The following is a 23,864-nucleotide window of genomic DNA, read 5'->3' as shown; positions in this document are numbered from 1 at the left end:
CAGTGATATTCCCTGAAGGTGTGGAACAAATACTGAGTCACAGCAGCAACCAGATTATGTGAAGAAAATGTTGGCTCAAGTTTAGTGAAAAACTCATCTCTTGTTCCCAGTGTCCTCTCAAACAATGGAAATTAAAGCTTTAGATATTACATTGAACAGCACATTATGGTGGAATTCTAGTATAATAATATAAATACTTATAATAATAAAAATAATAAATCAGATTTTTCTAAGTCATCCAATCAGTCTTCATATTGTCAGAGGGAAAATGAATATTACAAATTGAATCGCTGCAATTTACTAAACACATTTTTAATAATTCTGTTGCAGCGTTCATGCATTAATGATGAACAGAAGGCTTAGTTGAGGCTGTGATTTAGAGAGATGGTAAATAATGTTTCCAAGAATAAATTTGAAATGGGTGATGAATTCCTAACGGCTTTGGAAGACTTCACTTGGCAGACTTTATCTGTTGCTCTCAATTATACGTTGAGGTCTTTATTGCAAAGAGGAAAAAGCTCAGCCTATAATAAGTCTTTTTGGATAAGGTTTCGGTCTTCTGTTAGGATTACATTAAGAGATAAGAGATGTACGAGGCTCTCTCTGGTAAAAGGACGTATTGATTATTTCAAGCACTCAAAATGAAGATGGAACGCTTGACTTGAAAACCCATTTTTGGTTGTTTGCCACACTGGCACTGAATGATAAATTATGTACTGTTATTTTATGTAATACTGTATATTACATGCATTTTGAATTATTGATACGATTTGAGAGTTAATCAAATCATGTTACACTTGTTAGTCAAGTATGACAATCTAAACTCTGTCTATTTGCAGACATCCCGTTTAACGGGAACCCGCCTCCAGCGTACATTTATGATGCCGATCGAGGGGAGGACCAGCATTTGCAGCCTGACGTCGCGTCCTACATGGATGACTCTCTCTCTTCTCTGCACCTTCATCCGAAGGGTCGAAGCTTTAGAGAGACCCCTTCCTCTGGGTCCCTGGAGCTCACTAAATCAGTAAGGGACATTTAAATACAGAGAACTAGCTTTAACCTTCATGAAGGTTTATACACCTTTCCCAAGTCTTTCTGTCATAAAATAAAGCTCAGTCGTGACTTTTGTAAGATGATTATTGTTATGGAATGCGTGCTCTATTGTAAAAACATTTCAGCTTATTGGTAGCAACCTGAATTTTGATATTTACTATCAGTTAGTAGCTAATTATAATTTTGGTTTAAGGATCCTTTAACATTTGTGGTAATGCAAATGTGTGAATGCTCTGAACCTTTGACCTCTGTTTTCTTTATCTTTATTCTATGGGACGTTTCATATATGGGATAATGTGGTCTATGGTCGACTTTTGTAAATCTGTATGGGATAGGATTTAAGTTTTTATGAGGTTTACCAATAACACTTTAGTATATCGACTAATTCTCACTATTAAACAGTTGCTTATTAGCGTGCATATTATTACTTGCATATTGGCTGTTATTAAACCACATATTCTTCATGACCATATTCTACATCCTTAATCCTACCTAATACTTAAACTTAACAGTTTCCTTACTTACTATTAAAGGGATACTCCACCCCAAAAATTTTGTCATTAATCACTTACCCCCATGTCGTTTTACACCCGTAAAAGCTTTGTTCATCTTCAGTACACAATTTAAGATATTTTGGATGAAATCTGGGAGGCTTGTGACTGTCCCATTTACTGGCAAAAAAAATCGGTGGCGTAGCTGATACAGAAGAGCGTACGCTGCTTGCGTTCAGCTCAAATCCTCCAAAATTGCACTACGGTGATGTGGAGAGACACAGAGGAGGCTAATTGTTGAATAAAGTCGTTATTTATGTTTTCTTCGCATACAAAAAGTATTCTTGTCGCTTCATAATGTTAGGGTTGAACCACTGATGGCAGATGGACTATTCTGACAATTTCTTTCATACTTTTCTGGACCTTGACAGTGTAATTTATTCGGCAGTTAATGGGACAGTCACAAGCCTCACGGTTTTCATCCAGAATATCTTAAATTGTGTTCCAAAGACGACTGAAGCTTTTACTGGTTTGGAACGACATGGGGACAAGTGATTAATAACAAAAAAAATAATTTTGGGGTGGAATATCCATTTAAGAAGCAGTTCTTAAGAGTTTATTAAGGCAAAAGTTGTAGTTAATAGTTAGTTAATAGTGAGAACTGGACCTTGAAATAAAGTGTGACCAGATTACCCTACTGACGAATGCCTAGGGACTGTAGAAAGGAATATGTGTTTTTGGCTGAACCCTCAATGTGTTTGTGTAACGGGCACTTTCTTCATCATGGACATTCCTAGTCGGAGTTGGATGTCGAAAAAGGGTTGGAGATGAGAAAATGGGTCTTATCAGGGATCCTGGCCAGTGAGGAGGCATATCTCAGCCACTTGGAGGCGCTCTTACTGGTAAGTAATACAGTCTTCAGGCATTACTGGGTCTGTTTTACTGCACACTTGTTAATGAAAGAGGGTCAGAGATCACCATTATAGTGGTGCTGAGCTTTGCACATTAAACTGCACCCAGTGGTTACAAATGGGGACCCCCTTTTGACCTACTGTTATTTAATTTTTTTTATCTCAGCCCATGAAACCCCTAAAAGCTGCTGCCACCACCTCTCAGCCCATGTTAACCCTCCAGCAGATAGAAACCATTTTCTTCAAAGTGCCTGAAATCCATGAGATCCACAAAGACTTTTATGATGGCTTATTACCCAGAGTGCAACAGTGGAGCCACCGTCAATGTGTGGGTGACCTCTTCCAGAAACTGGTGAGCAGTTTTTTATTATATATTAATATATAACAGTCCATATGCTAATAACGCATAATTTTTTGGTTTGCATTCAAATCAGAATAGCCTTTCATTTATAAATTAATTAGGTCATTTGATTAGGCATTTCACATGGTTATTTTATATATTTTAGTGATATTAAAATTCGAACTGGTATCGAATAAGCTGATAACCAAACATTTACTAATATTACAATTCTGTAATATTTTAACTAAATACAAAATAAAACACTAAAACCTAAAATGAGTTATTTTAAATGCTACAAGTCATCACAACATTATAATGTACAATATAAAAATTTGTATATTGATGCTAAATGTTATATTTAAAGGTGTTTTTTTTTATTAGCATGTACAATTAATAATTATAATTTGTGCATTCTTATTTGTTTTCATTTAATTTTGTATGAATTTATTGAATTTCCAGCAAAATACGTATGTAATGATATGAAACCTTATGTTAAATTACACATCATGATATAATATTTTAGTCATACTGCCTACTGTTTGCTTTATTATTGAACTCACTGGTTCATTTTTGTATTATCATCTAATAATAAGTTAGTGTTACTGTTGTTACTCATTATAACATCTGAATTGTGCCGTCACTCGATGCCACATGCCCATGTCTAATTCGTTTCTATCAGACCACCCGAGAGTGATTTTTTTTAGACCATTTATGAATGCCGTCATCATCAAAGCATGTCTCTCTGGTCCTCCCTAAGGAAAATTTGCTTTGATAACTGGTTTAGTGAGCTTCACGAGCAACAGCCACATCATTCCACTCGGCACAATTAGCTGTGGAAACTGAAACATTACCCCCATCATTATAGACGCCTGTAGGACTTGACGCTCATGCAGATGAAAGCTTTTCAGAGCCACATGACTGTATGTAAAGCAGCTAGGGGTCTTGCTCGTAGATCGGTGGGGCTGCGGCCAAAAATGCTGGGGTTGAAATGTATTAGGGTGTTGTAGCCAGGAGCGTAGATCTCATGACAAACTAGAATGTTTCTTTGCTGTATTGATTATGTGAGTTGCATGATTTGCCTATTCATTCTCTTCTTGCTTTTCTCTTGATATCTCTGAATTGTGACTTTTTGCATTTTACAACTTTATACAATAAGATTTTCTTAAAGAATTGATGCTTTTGATTCCGTAAGGATACTTTAAATTGATCAAAGTGACAGCAAAGGCATTTATAATTTATGTTGTCCGTTTCAAATAAATAAAGAGTGTTATTTTGGACTTTCTGATTAGTTTTGAAAAATGCATTAAATCAGCTATTAGAATGTGAAAACTGGCATAATGGAAATTCAGCATTAGCATTACAGGAATAAATTACATTTTAAAATTCTATGGCATGAACTGTTGCAAGATATCTTTCAGCGGTCAATGAAAAATATAAAACCCAGAGTGGAGCTGGAGCAGAATGATTTCAGAATGCTTTGAGCAGGAGGGGAAATTGTTGTTGATCTGATCCACTCATTCATCAATTAATTCATTTGAGGTTTGTGTTCGAAATGTTTTGCCCTCCCCTCTGGGATCCAGGGTGACTGTTTGACATAAATCTGTTCTTTGAAATATAAAGGCATTGGGGTTGAGTAAATGTGGCCAGAGGCTGAATTCATTCATCTTTTATTTGGATTGTTAATCCAACAGGGATTATTTTGTTAGTTGCAAACACCTGTGGTTATTATTTGAGGCATTTTTGTATCTTATTCCTTTATCTTTGTGCAGATGTTTTTGCATGGAACTGTATTTGTGACACAACCCTTTGGGAGAATATGCCATGTCCGTTACATTGGGAGTATGTGTGTGTGTGTTTGCAGTGACATAGTTCTATTCCAGGGTGTGTGTGTTTTCCACAGAGAGGGGTAAATAAACAGGAAATCCCACAGGGAGACATAGTCACACAGAGTTTTCAGTGGACAGTGAGTCCAGTGTTTCCCAGAAAGCATGATGTCATAGAGCAGGGGTTTTTGTGTCTGCCCTGGAAACCCACTCATTGCTGGGCATTCCCTTGCCCTCTCCCTCTCCCTGTGGACTGCTAGCACTCACACCATGGGATTTACTCACTGCTGACTCCTCAGATGCAGTGAGTCCAAAAATGGACTCAGATGCTGTTTTCATACAGTAATGAATCGGTTCAGGCCAGTGTTTCCAACAGATTTCAGTCTACTCTACTACATTTATATACTAAATGTATATACAGGATATATATTAATGCTCTGTTGTTTAATGTCTCTGTTTAATGGCACATTGTCGTTGTTACGAGAGGGTGGAATTAATGATAATGCGTGACACCTGCACCACTCTCCCGTCTCGAGTCCCACGGAGGATCTCCTAAAGGATAAAAGGAGGAGTGTCGACAGAGTTGGAACAGAGTCACGTGACAGACACAGTGATGAAGCTCGTATGTGTTTACAGTACACAAGCCTCAGACGGTTAAGACAGCTGACTCCACTGTTTGACTATCTCTCTCTCTCTCTCTCTCTCTCTTTCTCACACACACCTACACACACACACACACACACGCGCGCGTGCGCAGATACTATTGATGTAGACATGTGGGGGCGTGTTTGAATGAGTCGTTTTAGGAAGGCATGAAAGAGTCTTAACTTTAAAAAAATATATATCTCTTTGGATTTGAGACTTCAGTCTTTGCAAACTTTACAGATCTTCTTTATGCACCAAGAGCTTGTAACACTCCAAAGAGAAAGAAAAAATTTAAATCACATCATATGACCCCTTTAACTGTTAGCCGGTTCCTGCCTCCTCCTTCCTGATCTGCGGACGTTTGTTACAGTTTTATTTGAGACAACTAAATATTGCATAGTATGACAATAATGAGAATTTGCTGTAGGCAAGTCATATGTTGGTTTAGTAACTGCTCAGTAATGGATTTGTCGGACTGATTCAAACTTGTCTTCTTGAACAAGTCATGAATAAAAACACCTTTTAATAGTAATTTGTTCATGAATCAAGATACACTTGAAATGCGGTATGTTGTTGACTCATTAAAATGAACCTGTTCATAAGAGTCATTTGTTTGTGAATCAGAACAGTGGTCATGCAATATATTTTTTATCCGCTAATATGAACCAGCTCATTAGAGTCATTTGTTTTTACGTGCACCCTGCAAGTACAACTCAATCAAAAGATGTTTCCTGACTATTTTTTATTTAATTGCATTCATTTCAAACTGCAAACTTACATTCACAACTCAAATAAAATATAAGATCTTTTGGCGTTAAGCTGAAAATGTGTCCACTTCACTAGAGGAGTCTTTAGAAAGTTGTTCTTTTCATTGTAATGGTTCTTTTCACTCTTTTAATGAGTATTCATCTTTTTTCAGTGAGTGGAGTTAACAGCACGATGTAATCCGTCTTTTTTCTGATCTCAGAGTAATGATGCTCATATTCTGGATCACTCACACGTTTCCCCAGTAGCAGTATAATGGCTGTGTTGAAGGAAATGCTTAACCCCTCTGTATCATGACAAGCCCCATCACAAGTCCTTCTCTTATTTACCCCAGTGTTGGCAGCACTCGAGATGTTGCCATGGAAAATGCTTGTTGTCTGTGCCCATTTCACAGCTGTTGTCTTTTGAATGGTGTTTTTCTTCATAACACAAATGCTCATACACAGCAACATTTTGGCTTCATTTACACCAAGTCATGCATTCACCCTCTTAATATGGACTTTTTAGAAAAGTGTTGTTTGTGTGTGTGTGTGTGTGTGTGTGTGTGTGTGTGTGTGTGTGTGTGTCTTTTTTGTCTTGTATGTGATATTTACCTGGCATTTTCTTCAGATATCACATGGAACACACACAGTCTACATGAAAATTTTATTAGTTTGATGTTGTCGAACTGATGCAACAGCTGTGGGATGGTTTTGATTTTTGAAGAATTTAGAATACACAATAAATATTGAAGTAGTTCATTAGAATTTACCTATTTGCTTAGATTATAAAAGGTTCAAGTGTGTAATAATGTGCTTGAATATCATCCTTTATAATGTTTATAAAGGATTTTGATACTTTAAAGGAATAGTTTACCCAAAAATGAAAATTTTATGAAAATGTAGTCGCCCTTAGGCCATTCAAGATGTAGATGAGTTTATTTCTTCATTGAAATAGGTTTGGAGAAATTCAGCTTTACATCACTTGGACAGCAATGGATCCTCTTCAAAAAGTTCAAACAGCTGATAAAAAAAAATTTCAGCCACACGACTCCAGTACTTCAGTTAACATCTTGTGAAATTAAAAGATTGTAACAAATAAAACAAATCCACCACAAAGACATTTTTAACTTAAAATTAGTCCTCCCTCCATTATATCGCATTCTCCAGTGAAAAAGACATCTCATCTGAATCAGGAGAGAAATATGCACAGATCAAGCACAAGTGAAAGGGGATGGATACAGTGGCTATATAACACCTTAATTATGGATTTGTTTCTTACAAACACACAGCTTTTTCATTTCACAAGACATTAATTTATGGACTGGAGTCGTGTTGTGGAGTTTTGTGATGTTTTCATCGGCCGTTTAGAATCAGTTGGTGAGCAAGTGATGTAAATCTGTTTCGATGCAACTCATCTACATCTTGGATGGCCTGAGGTTGAGTGAATGTTCAACAAATGTCATTTTATGGGTGAACTATTGCTTTAAGATTGACCCATTACGTCATTGTGATAATTGGTCTGCTGTGTTGAGGGCTGTTGTCTTTAAGCATTTAGGCTGGTATTTGCTTGTCTTTGAATATCAGAAGCATGTCAACCTTGTTAAAACAGGCCACAAAAAACTGCCTGCTCTACCTTAGTAAGCAGAATTAAGCCGAAGTAACATGCATGAGTAATCTGCCTCTAGCACTGACTTTTATCTTTAAACCACCTTCTCTCTCACTCTCTTCTGTCGTTTTATCTTCCCACACAGGCCAGCCAGCTCGGCATGTACAGGGCTTTTGTGGACAACTACAAGGTTGCTGTAGAAACGGCTGAAAAGTGTTGTCAAGCCAATTCTCAGTTTGCTGAGATTTCAGAGGTTAGTTCTAAGGGCAGTTACATTATACCGTCAAAACAGGGCCTGATAGCTTTGCCTCCTTGTGTATTTATGTACTTCTATACAATTTCACCTTCAGAATCTGAAAGTCAAGAGTGCTAAAGATCAGAATGCCAAGAACTCTCTGGAATGTAAGTAGTTTTTCCACTTTTACTCTCCTTTAACTCCACTTATCAGTGTTCTGATCACTCTTTCTCGTTCTTAGCGCTGCTGTATAAACCAGTGGATCGAGTCACTCGAAGTACTCTCGTCCTCCACGTGAGTAGAACTGAAAGAACATGCACCTAATCATTTATTTTACTAATGTGAGAATGTTTACAGGTTTTATTTGGAGGAGCTTAGGCTGTATTGATTTACACACTCGATCAATTGAGAGCTTTGCAATATTTGAGAAGTCTGTGTGTTTCAGGACCTGCTGAAGCATACCCCATCCAGTCATCCAGATCACCCTCTCCTGCAGGACGCCCTCCGCATTTCCCAGAACTTCCTCTCCAGCATTAATGAGGAGATCACGCCCCGCCGTCAGTCTATGACAGTGAAGAAAGGAGAGGTCAGTGCCGCCCAGTGAAAGAGCAGACTGTATGTCAATGTCCATATTTAAACAAAGATTGATTGATACAACTTTCCCTAAAATCAGATTAATTTTAAATATTTATTTATTTCATATTTTTGTTTAAAATATAAAGTTTTTAGAACACTGCTACATTAAAAAAAAAAAAAAAAAAATTGTCTTTCCAAATAGAGTCATGTGGTGTGACCAACAGGCTATATATATAATATACATAATATACAATATATCTGTGTTTGTGTGTGTCACCCTGGACCACAAAACCAGTCAACCAGTTTTTTCAATCGAGATTTATATGAATGATGAATAAGCTTTCATTGATGTATGTATTTGTTAGGATAGGACAATATTTAGCCGAGATACAACTTTTTGAAAATCTGAAATCTGAGGGTACAAAAAATATATATTTTTTAATACTTTTGGTAGGAAATTTACAAAATATCTTCTTGGAACATGATCTTTATTTAATATCCTAATGATTTTTGCTATAAAAGAAAAATCTATCATTTTGACCCATACAATATTTTTGTGGCTAGTGTTACAAATATACCCGTGCTACTTATATATATACACTTTTATATATTTAGCTTATGTGTGTGTGTATATATAAGCAAAACATAACAGTATATGAGGACGCCTGCAGACTCTGATGACTATGTGTTAAAGTCATTAAGACTGATCAAATATGAGATATATAAAGAAAAATATGCAACTGTGGAGACAAAATGTCATAAACTGACTTTTTTAAACAAACAAGATTAGTTCAGGCTTTAAAATGTATTTTGTGCAACTCCTCAAAAAAAATGTTTTATAAATTAGTCATAATATTTTTTGCCTTAAAAAATATATTTAAAAATCATTTTGAAAATGATGATTGATATGTGTATGCGCACATGAGCTCAAGGTGACATGGCCAAAAGAAAACCCCTTGCTGATAAACTCTTGTACTGTAATTCTTAGTAATATTTTTACAAAAGGTTTACAGAATTCATCAATATGCTCCGGTTGCATAACGCTACAAGTGTCCCATCAACAATATAATCATCTCCTGCCTTCCATTTCCCCTTCCTCCTTTATCAAAGGTCGTTTATGCGAAACGAGAAGTGTCTCAACACCCTTCCCAGCTTCAGAATGAACACAAACACATATTTGCACACTCTTCTGACCCTCTGAACTGTGAGTCAGTTGACCTGGTACTAGACTTCCTCGCTGATTACTGGAAAACTGTGTGGGAAGTGGCTCTCTGATTGTAGGCTTATGGACATGCCAGGAATTTTTTATTACAGAAAACACAGAGATATAATTCAAAGATACTTCTCATTTATTATTGGAATGATTAAAGGAACGTCTGACATAAGCTGGGGAACAGTACAGCTCAACTTAATCATGATTCCTGCCAAGATTTGTACTTTGTAAGAATTTATTTTTATCACTTTGGAGGAACTGATGATAAAACATAATTATACAACTATACAAGAAAGTATTCATCAAATTACATTAACTGTGGATATTTGCCAGACACACAATACCTAAAATAACCATTTGTTTCTCTATTGGAATCCAACAAACAATTTTGGATCAAAGGAGTATAAAAGACAAATTTTAAAGACTGTGCTGGTCCATTTTCAAATTTTAATGTATGAAAACTGAAACGTTCAAGCTTCAAGAAGGATACTAAAGCATCATAAAAGTATTTTGTGCACTATATTCTAAGTCTAACATAATGATTTAATTTATCTTAATGATAAAACATCACCAAAAACATAACAATAGAATAATATTGCAAATATATTTCATAGAATGTTTACATTTTCATTCAGAGGTCTGACAAAGCACGTTTAGAAAGAAAGTAATTGTATTTTCCAGCATTATCATTTGTCAGGGCATCTTGGTCCATGTCCTGTGTAATTATTGCCATTGAGATGATGGATTTCCAGTTCATGGCCATGTGCTGCTTCTCATCTTAGGCTGTTTTAGCAGATCTCTCTAAATGCATCCAAAGTCAATACTGCACCCGTATATCATGTTGGCCAAATCCTGGTTTACTTTAGGAGAAAAAAATGCAGGGGTAAACACACTCTCTGAAGCCAGGGTCACAGCTCAGAGCCAGTGTTTTGAATGCATCTGCTCACACATAGAGACAATCCAGGCCATGAAAAGAGCAGATGTCTTTCACATATGTCGAACAGCCTTCAATTAGGGGGAAGATTCAGCCACTCACCCAGTTGTAAAGAATGACTAGAGATGGACATCTTTCGGAATATCTTGTACAGAACTTTTTCAGTTTGATGTTGCTTTGTTATTTTAAGGACAATATATTGTTTTCCAAACCATTTAAAGGGTACTCCACCCAAAAATGAAAATTTTGTCATTAATCATTTGTCCCCATGTCGTTCCAAACCCGTAAAAGCTTCGTTCGTCTTCGGGACACAATTTAAGATATTTTGGATGAAAACCAGGTGGCTTGTGACTGTCCCATAGACTGCCAAATAAATAACAGTGACGTTCAAGAATACTTTTTGTACACGAAGAAAACAAAAATAATGACTTTATTCAACAATTCCTCTCCTCTGTGTCACTCCAAATCAGCGTAGCACCATTTTGGCAAATCTGAGCTGTGCCAATGTGTCGTTTGCTTTGAAACCAAAGCGTAAATACATGTAAAAAATGTATCCTTGTGGTGCGGCTGACACAGAAGAGCGTATGCCATCTGCGTACAGCTCAGATCTGCCAAAATGGCGCTACACTGATTTGGAGTGACACAGAGGAGAGGAATTGTTTAATAAAGTCGTTATTTTTGTTTTCTTCTTGTACAAAACGTATTCTCGTTGCTTCATAACGTTACGGTTGAACCTACGATGGCAGATGGACTATTCTGACGATGATTTTCATACTTTCCTGGACCTTGACACTGTTATTTATTCGCCAGTTAATGGACAGTTACAAGCCTACTGATTATTATCCAAAATATCTTAAATTGTGTTCCGAAGACAAACTAAGCTTTTACGGGTTTGTAACAACATGGGGGTAAGTGATTAATGACAACATTTTCATTTTGGGATGGATTATCCCTTTAAGGCTAAATTTTTCCTCTAATGTGACTTACAGTAGGTAATTACCATCATATCCCCTTTTGTGAATCATCTCATCCAGCACACCTTTTTCATTCTATCCACCCGTGCTTTTCTGAGGTTGAAACCCCTTCAGGCTGCCATCATTATCATGAAAATAGCTCCCATGACTCGCCTACAATAGCGCAATTTCTTAAGTGTGTCATGCCTCCATCTGAGTGAACGGGTCTGAGCTTTGGCTGTTTTTCCTCCTCACCTACTTTTAAATGACCCCATGCCTCAGGGAAAATAGTGACTGCCACTGATTCATGGGACAGTAAACGATACATGAACGCCCCCTGTTGGTAAACAGTTGAAACTAATTGTGTTAAGGTAATTTTCCAAAAATGATGATGGTGCCTTTACACATCCCCAGAGTTCTCAGAAACAGAAGGCTTCAAACTTCAACAGATATAATTTGTTATAATCTTTTATCATCATTTGTTATCATAGTTTATTGTCCTGCATATTAAAGTAATCCTAATGTCTTTAAAGAATCGACAGCTTCTCAGAGACCAGTTTATCGTGGAGTTAGTAGAAGGGGCACGAAAACTTCGACATGTCTTTCTCTTTACCGACCTGCTGCTTTGCGCCAAAATGAAGAAGCAAACCGGAGGGCAAGTCAATCTATATGAAACTTTTTTCGCCTGTAGAAACATTCCTTATTTCATAGTTGTTGTGTTTTGTTTTTTTTTCTTTGTCATAACTGTGACCTCTGGTTTCGGTGTCTTCCTATTTTCAGGAAGGGGCAGCAGTATGACTGTAAGTGGTATATCCCACTAGCTGATGTCACGTTTCAGACAATCGATGAATCTGAGTTTTCACCGGTCACCCAGATACCAGAGGAAGACATAGATGCTGTGAAGGTCAAGATCTCCCAGATCAAGAATGAGATACAGCGAGAGAAGGTAGATGAGGCAATTAAACATGTTTTCAGAAAATACATTCATTTATACATTCAGCTTTGTGCTAATTGTTTCCCACCTCCTTCCTCACATTCTCTCATGTGTTCAGAGAGTATGTAAAGGAGGTAAAGTCCTTGATCGTCTCAGGAAGAAACTGTGCGAACAGGAATCGCTGCTTCTGCTCATGTCTCCATGCATGGCCTTCAGAGTCAGCAACAAGAATGGCAAGGTAGAACCAATACCAGACAATTTCCTAAAACTAAGACAGACGTTTAACATTTAAAGGGATAGGTCAACCCAAAATAAAATAAAAAGTTCTGAGAGGCTAAAAAGCCATTTTCCAATGTTGTTATTTCCTGTTTTATTTCTGTATTTCAGGGCTATACATTCCTGATTTCATCCGATTATGAGCGAGAAGAATGGAGGGAGATCATTCGAGAGCAGCAGAAAAAGTGTAAGAATTGCTGTTCCTCACAGAAACCTTTTCGCATGCATGAAAACAGCAGGACTCTGTAAACTGCTCTTTTCCTTTAAGAGAGAGATATTAGATAAATGCAGATATCGGCGACCTCACTGAGCAAGGCTCTCTTAGTTTCTGTATCTTCTTTTCTCTCAGGTTTCAAGAGTTTTTCTTTGACTTCTCTGGAGTTGCAGATGCTCACCAACTCCTGCGTGAAGCTACAGACAGTTCACAACGTTCCTCTGACAATCAATAAAGAAGGTGAGAGCCTTGTCTGACTGGTTTTTAATAAGATCTTTATAGCATTTTATTTCTTTCTACTGTATCTGAAATTTGTCATAAATGTGGTTGTTTTTCTCCCATTAGATGATGAATCCACGGGGCTGTATGGCTTTCTAAATGTGATTGTTCATTCTGCAACAGGGCTGAAACAGAGCTTGAGTAAGTTGTCTGGCACGGGATGTCTCACCTAGTTTATGGGACTGCAGCAGTGGGTTTTTTCGGTGGTTGCAATTAGATGGAATGAAATCCGGCTCACAGTAATCATTAAATTATTGAATGCCTCCCTAATATGTGCGCACATGCATGGAAACACCTGACATGCTCCCTGCTGTTGTTGGGCAGAGTTCTCTCTGTGAGCAGCTGTGGGACGGGTGGATTAACTCTTAAATTTAACTTTCAATCACTAATATTTTCTGTCTTTTTTTGTTCTCACTCATTCATTGTTTCAGAAGTTGGGGTTAATGTCATTACTGTATATACCATGGTGACAGTTAATTTAATAAGAGCTAAAGACTCTTTGCATAAAAAGTAAAAACATATTCTGATAAGCAAGCTATATAAAATGTGGGATCAGTGAGGGTTTTTATAAATACTTTTAATACATACATTGATCTAGATTAATTTGTTACAAGCTATTTAAATTTCATATAAATGGTGTTCTTTTGAGTTTTATATTCATCAAAGAATCCTAGAAAATATGTATCATGGTTTCCACAAAGGAATTAAGCAGCACAACTGTTTTTAACATTGATAATAATTCAATATTTTTCTTGAGCACCAAATTAGCATATTAGAATGATTTCTGAAGAATCATGTGACACAGAAGACTGAAGTAATAGCTGCTGAAAATGCAGCTTAGCCATAACAGGAATAAAATACATTTTAATATGTATATATACGCAAATAGAAAACAGTTGTTTTTGACTGTATTCACATTTTAAAATATTGCTGTTTTTACTGTATTTTACTCAAATGAATGCAGTCTTGGTGAGAGACTGTACAAGAACATTAAAACATTTTACCAGCCCCACATTTTTGAATGATAATGTGAATTCAATTCAAGTTTATTTGTATAGCACTTTTTACGATACAAATCATTGCAAAGCAACTTTACAGAAAATTAAATTTCTACACTATTTAGTAGTAGCTTATAAGTGGGGATCAGTTTATGTGCAAACATAATCATGTGAATACATAATCATTTTTATGGTTTTATTTTCAATGTTTCAAACTGAAAAGTGAAAAATGATATGTTATACAGTGACAGCTGCTTTTGATTATTTTGATTGCTTTTGATTTCAATAATCTTATTTTTTTTGTGACATCTTTTTTTATTTATATAATATTTAATTCAGTAAATTATGTAAAAAATTAAGAATATCAAATAAAAAAGTGAGAATTGACAAAATATACTTAATATAAAAATTATTGTAATAGTTATTGGGATTTTGGTCATACTGCCTAATACTGTTACCTTTCAACTTTGATTAAAAAATAAATACTATGTGGGGAAAGAACTTTCGATTTCTGATTAATGTTTAATGTTTTTGTTAGTGTTGTTGTTTTAAATTGAAATTAAAATGGTTTATATGTAACCGGCTTGTTTTCTGTTCTCTCCCCCTCCAGATCTGTACTGTACATTAGAGGTGGACACTTTTGGCTATTTTGTGAACAAAGCAAAAACTCGTGTGTACAGAGACGCCACAGAGCCAAACTGGAATGAGGTCAGAACTGCAGCCCATCCTCTGCTTGTAGCTTTCTTCAGAAACATTTAGTGAAACCTAGAGTGTAACAAAGACAGAATATTAGTCCTTATGCTGCAGTAACATTTAATCCCACTAATTGAAACACAAATTACACCCTGCAGCTTAAAATATGAAAAGACATTATAATGCAAGTTGAATGGTATGATTAAATGGACGTTGGTCCCTCTTTTCACAGGAGTTTGAGATCGAGCTGGAGGGCTCTCAGACCCTCAGACTGCTGTGCTACAGTAAGGTCAGACAGTGCAGGGATGATGGGGAGAACATGGATCGCATCATGGCCAAAGGACAGATTCAGGTATGTCTGTTTAGATGATATTTTAATATATTAGGGAGCTTTGAGAAGGCTAGCTGCTTATGTTTTCAACAGTGGTTCCTCACAGTGGTTACAAAGCCCAGGGATGTCCTCACCAACAAACACCGGACAGTCAACAGCTCAAATAATCCTGTTCTCATTTTGAAAACTGATCCTGTTCTCATTTCTCATTTAAAAACATGAATTAAATGCTAATAAATTAGGGACTTGCCAACGTATACTTATGAGCTTTGGGTCATGTTGTGGACTGTTGTGGATGTTTTTTTACTTAAAGAAGTGCATTTTCACTATTGTGAAGTGACTGACACTGTTTCTCTGTGCACAAATCTAAGCAATCAATTATGAATTTGTGTTATGTTGTTTTCAATTTTATCGATTAGTCATACATAGAACAGGCAATAATCTGCTTACCCTTAGTGACTAAGCATTTACATTTTTAATCTCTAATGCAATAAACAGAACAAAGCCGGTTAGTTGTTCAGGTAGATAATCCTGCCGTATGCGGTGGTGTGGTCATGTTACCAGAGAAACCAGAGTGGCCGCTTGACCGAGGGGCAGCTTTAGGGAAACGCTGAGGTGTTGTGCTAGAAAAGGATTGTTGTGATAGAAGGACTGTACTATGGATTGTCATCAGAACTGTTTGGAACTGCTCCAAAGAGAAAGTGGGACATGACACGCTGACAGAGTCCCAAAGGTGCAGGTGCGAAATCACGTGTTGGTTGAGTGAAAGTGTGCATCAGCAAATGAAAGATTATGTCTTAATCACATGACCCTTTAGACCTTTAGATCTCAGTTGTTTAGTCCAAACACTCCAAGCAAGATTCTTTATACCTGTTTGTATGGAATTAAAAACTTCAGTTTCTTCTAAAATGGTTGTAACGACAGGATATATACACTGATTGGAAAAACATAGCACTGTCCTAAACTTACGAAGTGGCACATTTCATTGCTGATAAGCAGAAGAGCACCAAGCGAAACCCTTGAACTTGTCTTGAATGCGTTGTTGGTAGGTCAGCCGCCCCACTGGGCCGTAATCATCAGGGTGGGCGGAGATTCTGTAGTTAATCCCAGCGCTCCATCTGTGAGACCGCTCCGTCAGGGGAGCTCTGTGTGTGTGTGAACTCAAGATTCATCCAGACCAGCATGAGAACTGTTACACCAAAACACGCACCACTTCAGGATGTCATGGAACACCAGTTGGCCGTTGTGTTAGAAGACCCAAATCTGACTGTGCTTCTGTGAACAGAAAGGGATTCCTGTTCCTGTAGCCTGCTGCTTCTTGTCAATAACAGTAGCATCCACTGAGGAACTTGAGTGAGATGGGCAAAAAGGACCAGATGCAGGATGGTGAAGAGCATTATGGTAGAACGAAGACTACCATAATGAAGGAAGAGTTGATACGCAGCTGTGCGGTGGAGGAAGAGGAGAAACAGGAGGAGGATGAGGAGGTGGACACTGGCCTCAGGAAGGGTCCCAGCAGTGGGGCTCGACTCTGGGGTAGAGTGCGAAACACGCTCCTTAGGCAGAAGGTAACGAGAGGCTGGAATCCTGTGTGGGGATTTAGGAAATAAGAAACTCAATTTGTTAACTTGGTTTGAGGTGAATATTGTTAAGCAGTATGATTAGGAATCGAGATGCTGAAGTGTTTGACGTGGATGTTTCTTGATCATTGGACGAATGTTTTTTTTTTTTTTTGAGTATGGTATGTATTGTTTGTTAAGGTAATATAACATTGTGATTTGAAAAATATTAAGGCTTGAGACTTACTGATGGAGTACTTAAGATAAAGAATGCGTGATAAGACTGGTTTATAGCAGGGATTTTTTTTTTACTGGTGACCTCCAGGAGGCAGCAAAGGGCTGCTGGGGGTCAAAATGTGATTTTAAAAGATATAATTTCCGATATTAAATCTGCATTTAGTTTTGTGGAAAAAAAAGTTCCCACTGTACTGGATACACTTTCAATGATAATAAAAATTTGCTATAGTTCAACAATCCTGTAAAGCCAGATATTTAAACACTATATATATATATATATAGTCTTTATAATTACACATTTTATATTCTCACACAGTATACCATTCAAAAGTTTTGGTCTGTTATATTATTTTGATTTGAAAGAAATCTTTTATGCTCAAAAGGCTGCATTTATTTGATCAAATTACAGTTAAAAACAGTAAAACTGTGATATGACTACAATTAAACAATTTTTTTGTTGAATTTATTTTCAAATGTAATTTTATATGCAGAATTTTGTCAGCAGTCATTGCTCCAGTTTCAAGTGTCACATGATCTTTCAGAAATCATTCCAATATGCACATTTGCTTCTCAAAAAACATTTCATCAATGCTGAAAACAGTTGTGCAGCTTAATATTTTAGTGAAAACTGAGATAAAAAAATTTTTGACAGGCAGTGTAAAGGTGTTTTTATGAGTGAAAATATAGTTTTATACAATGTAATGTAAAGAAATTGTATTGCGATACTGATCTTTTGGTTTACTGTGCTGAATCTAGACACGGCCTGCCTAAAACAATGTGTTAAACCCATGATAACATGATGTATACAAAAGATGCATTTCCCCTTCGGAAAACTCTAGATGTCTTCTGAACATTTGAAATATGACATTGATTGTTGCGAGTAAATTAACCGATCAGTACAGGTCTTTCCATTGGCAGCAAGCTGGTAAATTATGTTGTCACAATACCCATAGCAGACCACAGTAATTACAAACTGACACCCTGGTATTAGAGACATGATTAGAACAGAATCTGTCACTAGATTAGTAATGACAACCAACTATGTGGACGTTATGCAATACTATAAGACTTGGGAAGATAGACATATCATAAAGAAGGGAAACCGTTTGGATTGTACTGTTATTTAGGTAGTGCCTTTTTTAAGTTTTTAAGCGATTATTTTGTCTATATCAGTTCAGATGAAATAGTACGGTGTCTGCATCATTCAAAGGCTGTACTATGTGCCTGGGCAGCTATCTTTCCTTGTCCAGACTTGGCGTATTTGTTTGTTGATTTATTTAATGAAATGTAGATACTTTCCAGTAGCGTGTTCACTGAGCTGCCATTTTTAGCAGGTGACTCTGTGTTTGGGTCACGCTCAGACAAGGATTATCCTCTTGATTGACATTTGTCCCTATGTTCACAGCTGGATCCTCAATCGCTGCAGGGTAAAGACTGGCAGAGGACAGTAATCAGCATGAATGGGGTCAGTGTGGCTCATCCTGCACAATAATAACACAATTACTGTACTAATAATAGAAACAATCATTTTATTAAACGTTCAAAAAGCCGTTTACATTTAAACAGGCCAGTACACTTGATTAAGATCATCTATATTTGTCTGGGAAGTGAATAATTGATGTTGCTGTATCATTGCTGAACACTGAAGTGATGATTTACTGTATGTAGTGCACATGTAGATGCTTATTACTTGTCTCTTTTGCAGATTTCGTAAGATATTTAAATATGATTGTGTAGAAATTGCTTTTGTGTGTTTACTGCGCTAAAGTTTTATAATGGATACATTTCAGTAGATTTCAGCTGTCAAAATAATAGCTAAAACTGTGCAAATTAACCTGTTCAAACGTTTGCATACATACTTTACAATAATTTGTGAAATGTGTTTGTGTGTGTGTTTCTGTGTCTATTTAAATGGAGCACTGTTCAAAGATGGGGTCAGGAAGATTTTTTTGTAAATTTTTAAAAGTAGTCTCGCATGTCTAAGGCTGCATTTACTTGATCAAAAACTGTAATATTGTTACAATTTGAAAATAACTGATTCTTTCATTTAAAATGTAATTTATTCCTGCGACGGTAAACCTGAAGCAGCTTCAGTGAATTATTACGGTACTCCAGTCTTCAGTGTCACATTATCCTTCAGAAATCAGTCTAATATGCTGATATGGTGCTCAAGAAATATTTCTTATCATTATCAATATTGATAACAGTTCTACTGCTTATTTATAGTTTTTTTTTTTTTTGTACAACGTGAGACATTTTTAGAGAGTTATGGACATAATTTAATCGAAATAAAAATCTTAGTAACAATGTAAAAGTCTTTACTGTCACTTTTGATCAGTTGAATGCTTCCTTGCTGATTATACTATTAATTTCTTTAAAAACAATCCTACTGACCTCAGACATTTGAAAGTTAGTGTGTGTTTATATTTTATGAACAGAGCTGTACTCTTATCCATTAACATCCTCCAATCAGTATATAACAACCATTTGTCTGCCATCAAGTTTTAACAATATGAAGCACAATGATGGATTATCACAAACATGTGGCTTGATATTAAGCTGATGGCCACAGTGATTTAATTCTTGATTATTTTATAGGTGAGATTGAGCACAGAGTTGCTTTGTTCTCATCAGTGAGATGTTTTTGTGCACATTCATCACTCTTTCCAGATTGAGGTCAAGCTGTCTATGCGGTTTACCAGCAGAGAGTTCAGTCTGAAGAGGATGCCCTCCAGGAAACAGTCTGGAGTGTTTGGAGTCAAAATTGGGGCTGTTACTAAGTGAGTCAACCTGCCAATCAATCAATCAATCAATCAATCAATCAATCAATCAATCAATCAATCTATCAATCAATCTATCATTGTATCCAGTGTATGACTGATGCAATATAAATGTCACATTATACAATTCCAGTCATATCAGTAGCCTAATAAAAGCTGTTTTTCCTTTACATTAAGTGGGTTTCCTTATTAGGGCTGCCATGTTAAGATCATATGACCAGCCAAATACTACTCATTTTTGCTCCATAACCCCATATTTTTAAGATACTTTTAAAACTTTTGTATTTTAATAATGCTGCATACACACCACTAGCTTCAAGAGCAACACCAGTCAGATGTCAGCCATGTTTCCCTCAATTTAGAGGACACAGGGACCATTCTCCGAGTGTTTTCCTACTCCCACATGACTCAAATGAGGGATCATAAAAATAAGGAGGGGGGAACTTCCTTTTAATAAAGCTGAGGAGAGGTGGTCTTCGTCAGAAGAAAGCAACCACATTATGGACTTCCTGAGAAACAGGAAGAAATTATTATTAAAGGCAAGGGTTTGCCAAGGGCTTTCCTCAGAGGACTGCAATAAAAACAGGACTGTGGATTTAGGAATGAGACTCTCAGATATGCATTTTTCATAGTTTAACAGTTTAACAGCAATGCACAGGAGTGAAATATTGCCCTGTAATAATATTTATTTATTTATTGTAAAAGAAAACTTAACTTGTTTCGGGAGGGGTATATAGTGGACCGAATTTTTATGGTTGTGGTCTCATTATGATGTTGATTTTGAGATATTGGAATGCTGCGTCTGGATAATGCAGATGTAGGATTAAATATAGGCTATGAGAATGTTTTCCTTTCAAATGGAACAAATAAACAAGCTCTCAGAATATGCTGGTTATTATTTTACTTCCCAGAAATGTGCAAGAAAATATTTCCTTAAATAATTGAACATTAATTACATTTTTTCCATGAAAAAAAAATATATAGGTTTTATATGTATGTATGTATGTATGTATGTATAAGATGTCCCATAATCTTCTGTGGTCATAGTATTTACAACTTTAATACCCAAAAATGAAGCACAGATCAATATGAATCTATTTTCCAGATGCTAGTTGTTGACTCGTGTCTGTTTGTAACTCTTAGACGGGAGAACTCCAAAGTGCCTCTTATTGTGAGACAGTGTGTAGAGGAGATTGAGCGCCGAGGGATGGAGGAAGTGGGCATCTATCGTGTCTCTGGTGTGGCCACAGACATCCAAGCCCTAAAAGCTGCCTTTGATGCCAGTAAGTGCTTCTTGTAGGGATGACCCTAGAATTAAATTAAAATAAATATTATATATTTAATACAGTAAGTATTACATGTATTTTTGTTATGGCTAAAAATGAGTTTTTTTTTGTTTTGTTTTTGTGATTTAACAGACAGTAAAGACGTTTCCGTTATGATGAGTGAAATGGATGTGAATGCCATCGCTGGAACGCTAAAGCTTTACTTCAGAGAGCTTCCTGAGCCCCTCTTCACCGATCAACTCTGTGCAAATTTCACTGAAGGCATCGGTCAGTTGATTGTTTTTCAAGTTCTAATGAAGAATCATTCATGCAAAAAAGTTCCTATTAATCATTTATTTCTAATTACTCATTTTCTTCAGCATTGTCAGACAGTGTGGCAAAGGAAAGCTGTATGCTCAATTTGTTGCTCTCGCTACCCGAACCCAACTTGCTGACCTTCCTGTTTCTGCTGGACCATCTGAAGAGGTGCAGTCTGATCCCATCATTTAATTTCTTAAGTGAAAATATACAAATTTATATCGGTGGTTGCGATATAACCTAATTCTAATCTATGATAAAAATATTGTAGGAACCACCTAAAACACCAAAGCTTCAGCATTTTTTCTTGACAAAACTATCTGTAGAATAATCACAATTAACCTCATAATTTATAACCCCTCTTTAATAAAAACTTAAACTGCGTGAATAAATGTTTTTCTTTTGAGATGGCTGCTATTTCACCATTCACATTTGCTTGAGATCTACGTGCTGACTGAAACGTTCTTCCTTATTTCCCTCAGGGTCGCTGAGAATGAGAGCGTCAACAAGATGTCCTTCCACAATCTGGCCACAGTATTCGGCCCGACCCTCCTTCGCCCCTCTGAAAAGGACAGTAAAATTCCCATGCAGCCCATCTCTATGAGTGATAGCTGGTCTCTTGAGGTTATGTCTCAGGTAACAACCAGACAATACTAGAATTCTAGTTGAACTGTCCTGAGGCCTCAAAGCATCAACATAATATTTGTGTTGATTTATTGGTCTCTATAGGTCCAAGTATTACTGTACTTCCTGCAGCTGGAGGCGATCCCGACTCCGGATAGTAAACGGCAGAGTATGCTCTTCTCCACGGAGGTTTGAAAAGGAGCTCAGGTGCATTATGTGAAATGCACTGGGACTGAAGTGATGTAGCATGTGACCAATGGAGGGCACCAACATCCTACTGAAATCTTCCAAGCGGAGTGAATGCCCTACATTAGTATCATACTGTTGATATTTCTGTAGAAATGTACAGTGAAGAATGACAAGCCAGTCTGATATCTTCTCATGGACTCACTGTTACAAGCACTTAGTGTTTCAACGTGCAGGTGATGCTGTTTATTTTCACTGTCATCCATTGTAAGATATCTGATTGAATGGTGCCAAGCTTCTCGTAGATCACTGGATAGTGAATGTTATTCTTGCATTTTCTCTTGTTCCTTCCAGCACTGTGGATTTATAAAGAATTACACATTCCAGTGTTCCATGAACTTTTTATTTGATCTGATATTTTGCTCACCTATGATTTATGTCTTCCCCTGGCATGGGCTACGGAACATCTGAATACGCGAATCATGAGGAGGAACATTTATATGACCCTTTTTTGATGGATAAAACACAGCACAGAGAACTAAAATATGAAATTATTTAACCAACGTGACTATGGTCAACATGTTAGCAAATAATTTCATAATTTAAAAGATTATATAACACAGTTATAGTTTCTACCACAATTATAATTTCTACTTTTCCCAAGAAAGTACATTCTTTTTTGTTTTTTGAAAATACTTATCTGATTTATCTCACATAAATCTACTTAATATTGGATTACCGAGCCTATATTAAAACAATCCAGTCACGTCACATTATATTATAGGACTACAACACATTAATTTTCAGTACTGTTCAAACTGGAAACCTCACATAACTTCGGAAATAAAACATAAAATAGTTTTAATTCTTTATATCATTTAAGGCATTGTAGGAAATGCATACATGATTAACCGTAACTGATGGACTTAATATATTAAAATGGCAATAGAAGTTCTCAATCAGAATAATACCACTGCTTCGTTAGTTTTCTGTATTGAAAAAAATAGCAAAAATTAACAATTCAAACACTGTACATTTTTCTTGTTTAATGGTTTAAGATCATTGTATTTTAACTTTGTAAAACTTATTTTTTTTGCTGTTCACAGAACTTTGCAAGTACTTTGCAATCCTGAGCGGTGCCAATACCTGGCCCTGTTAAGTGTGTATGTGTAAATTGTTCAGTTTATCATGGCTAATATGCATATATCTGTATTATGTTGTTCAGAAAAAAGGAGAGGTGTATTATTAGGATGTCATGTAACATGCAGGCATGTTGTTTTGCTCATGAATTATTTTTCTTTTAGAGATTTCCTTTAGTTATTGTGCGACAGATTCTTTACGTTTGTGTATTTCCTTTAGACCAATGAAAACTGAGACATTCCTGTAATTGTGTTTTAGATCTTTGCCTTTCTCTGTTCTTGTTCCATTGTATGTTCTGGAATCTGCACCTCCTTTATCAAGTTCCTGCTTGTTTCTCTCATTGATTTGGTCCATTACACACTGTACTGATGAAGATATTCCTGACTGCATTTTACAACCCGGCCTCCAAGATGAGGAAATGTTCTGTATATGGAGAAGTACGGCACAGTGAGGATTAAGGATATAGTGTGAAGTGAGTGAAGTGACATTCAGCCAAGTATGGTG

General features: G+C 36.5%; 1 protein-coding gene across 3 annotated transcripts in view; it reads left to right on the top strand.

Moving 5' to 3' along the window:
* Nucleotides 1-22,604, top strand: part of LOC132114472 (breakpoint cluster region protein-like) — a 37,649-nt gene extending 15,045 nt beyond the window's left edge. Inside the window, exons 2-23 of one of the 3 annotated variants that reach the window (XM_059522607.1) lie at nt 840-1,024; nt 2,342-2,446; nt 2,622-2,807; nt 7,761-7,868; nt 7,966-8,017; nt 8,092-8,144; nt 8,296-8,436; nt 12,060-12,181; nt 12,307-12,472; nt 12,579-12,698; nt 12,848-12,923; nt 13,086-13,190; nt 13,296-13,370; nt 14,838-14,935; nt 15,153-15,272; nt 18,453-18,512; nt 19,718-19,827; nt 20,971-21,110; nt 21,246-21,380; nt 21,473-21,578; nt 21,893-22,046; nt 22,140-22,604. In XM_059522607.1, the coding sequence (XP_059378590.1) occupies nt 840-1,024; nt 2,342-2,446; nt 2,622-2,807; nt 7,761-7,868; nt 7,966-8,017; nt 8,092-8,144; nt 8,296-8,436; nt 12,060-12,181; nt 12,307-12,472; nt 12,579-12,698; nt 12,848-12,923; nt 13,086-13,190; nt 13,296-13,370; nt 14,838-14,935; nt 15,153-15,272; nt 18,453-18,512; nt 19,718-19,827; nt 20,971-21,110; nt 21,246-21,380; nt 21,473-21,578; nt 21,893-22,046; nt 22,140-22,229 (2,507 nt within the window). In that variant the 3' untranslated portion in view covers nt 22,230-22,604. Of the gene's footprint in view, nt 1-839; nt 1,025-2,341; nt 2,447-2,621; nt 2,808-7,760; nt 7,869-7,965; nt 8,018-8,091; nt 8,145-8,295; nt 8,437-12,059; nt 12,186-12,306; nt 12,473-12,578; nt 12,699-12,847; nt 12,924-13,085; nt 13,191-13,295; nt 13,371-14,837; nt 14,936-15,152; nt 15,273-16,192; nt 16,820-18,452; nt 18,513-19,717; nt 19,828-20,970; nt 21,111-21,245; nt 21,381-21,472; nt 21,579-21,892; nt 22,047-22,139 lie in introns of those variants that run through there. The other 2 variants (XM_059522606.1, XM_059522608.1) reach the window with 2 other exon arrangements.
* Nucleotides 22,605-23,864: the final 1,260 nt, after the last annotated feature.

The sequence above is a fragment of the Carassius carassius genome, chromosome 34 (genome assembly GCF_963082965.1).
Source record: "Carassius carassius chromosome 34, fCarCar2.1, whole genome shotgun sequence".
Lineage (NCBI taxonomy): Eukaryota > Metazoa > Chordata > Actinopteri > Cypriniformes > Cyprinidae > Carassius > Carassius carassius.
This window is presented reverse-complemented; position numbering and strand designations above follow the sequence as displayed.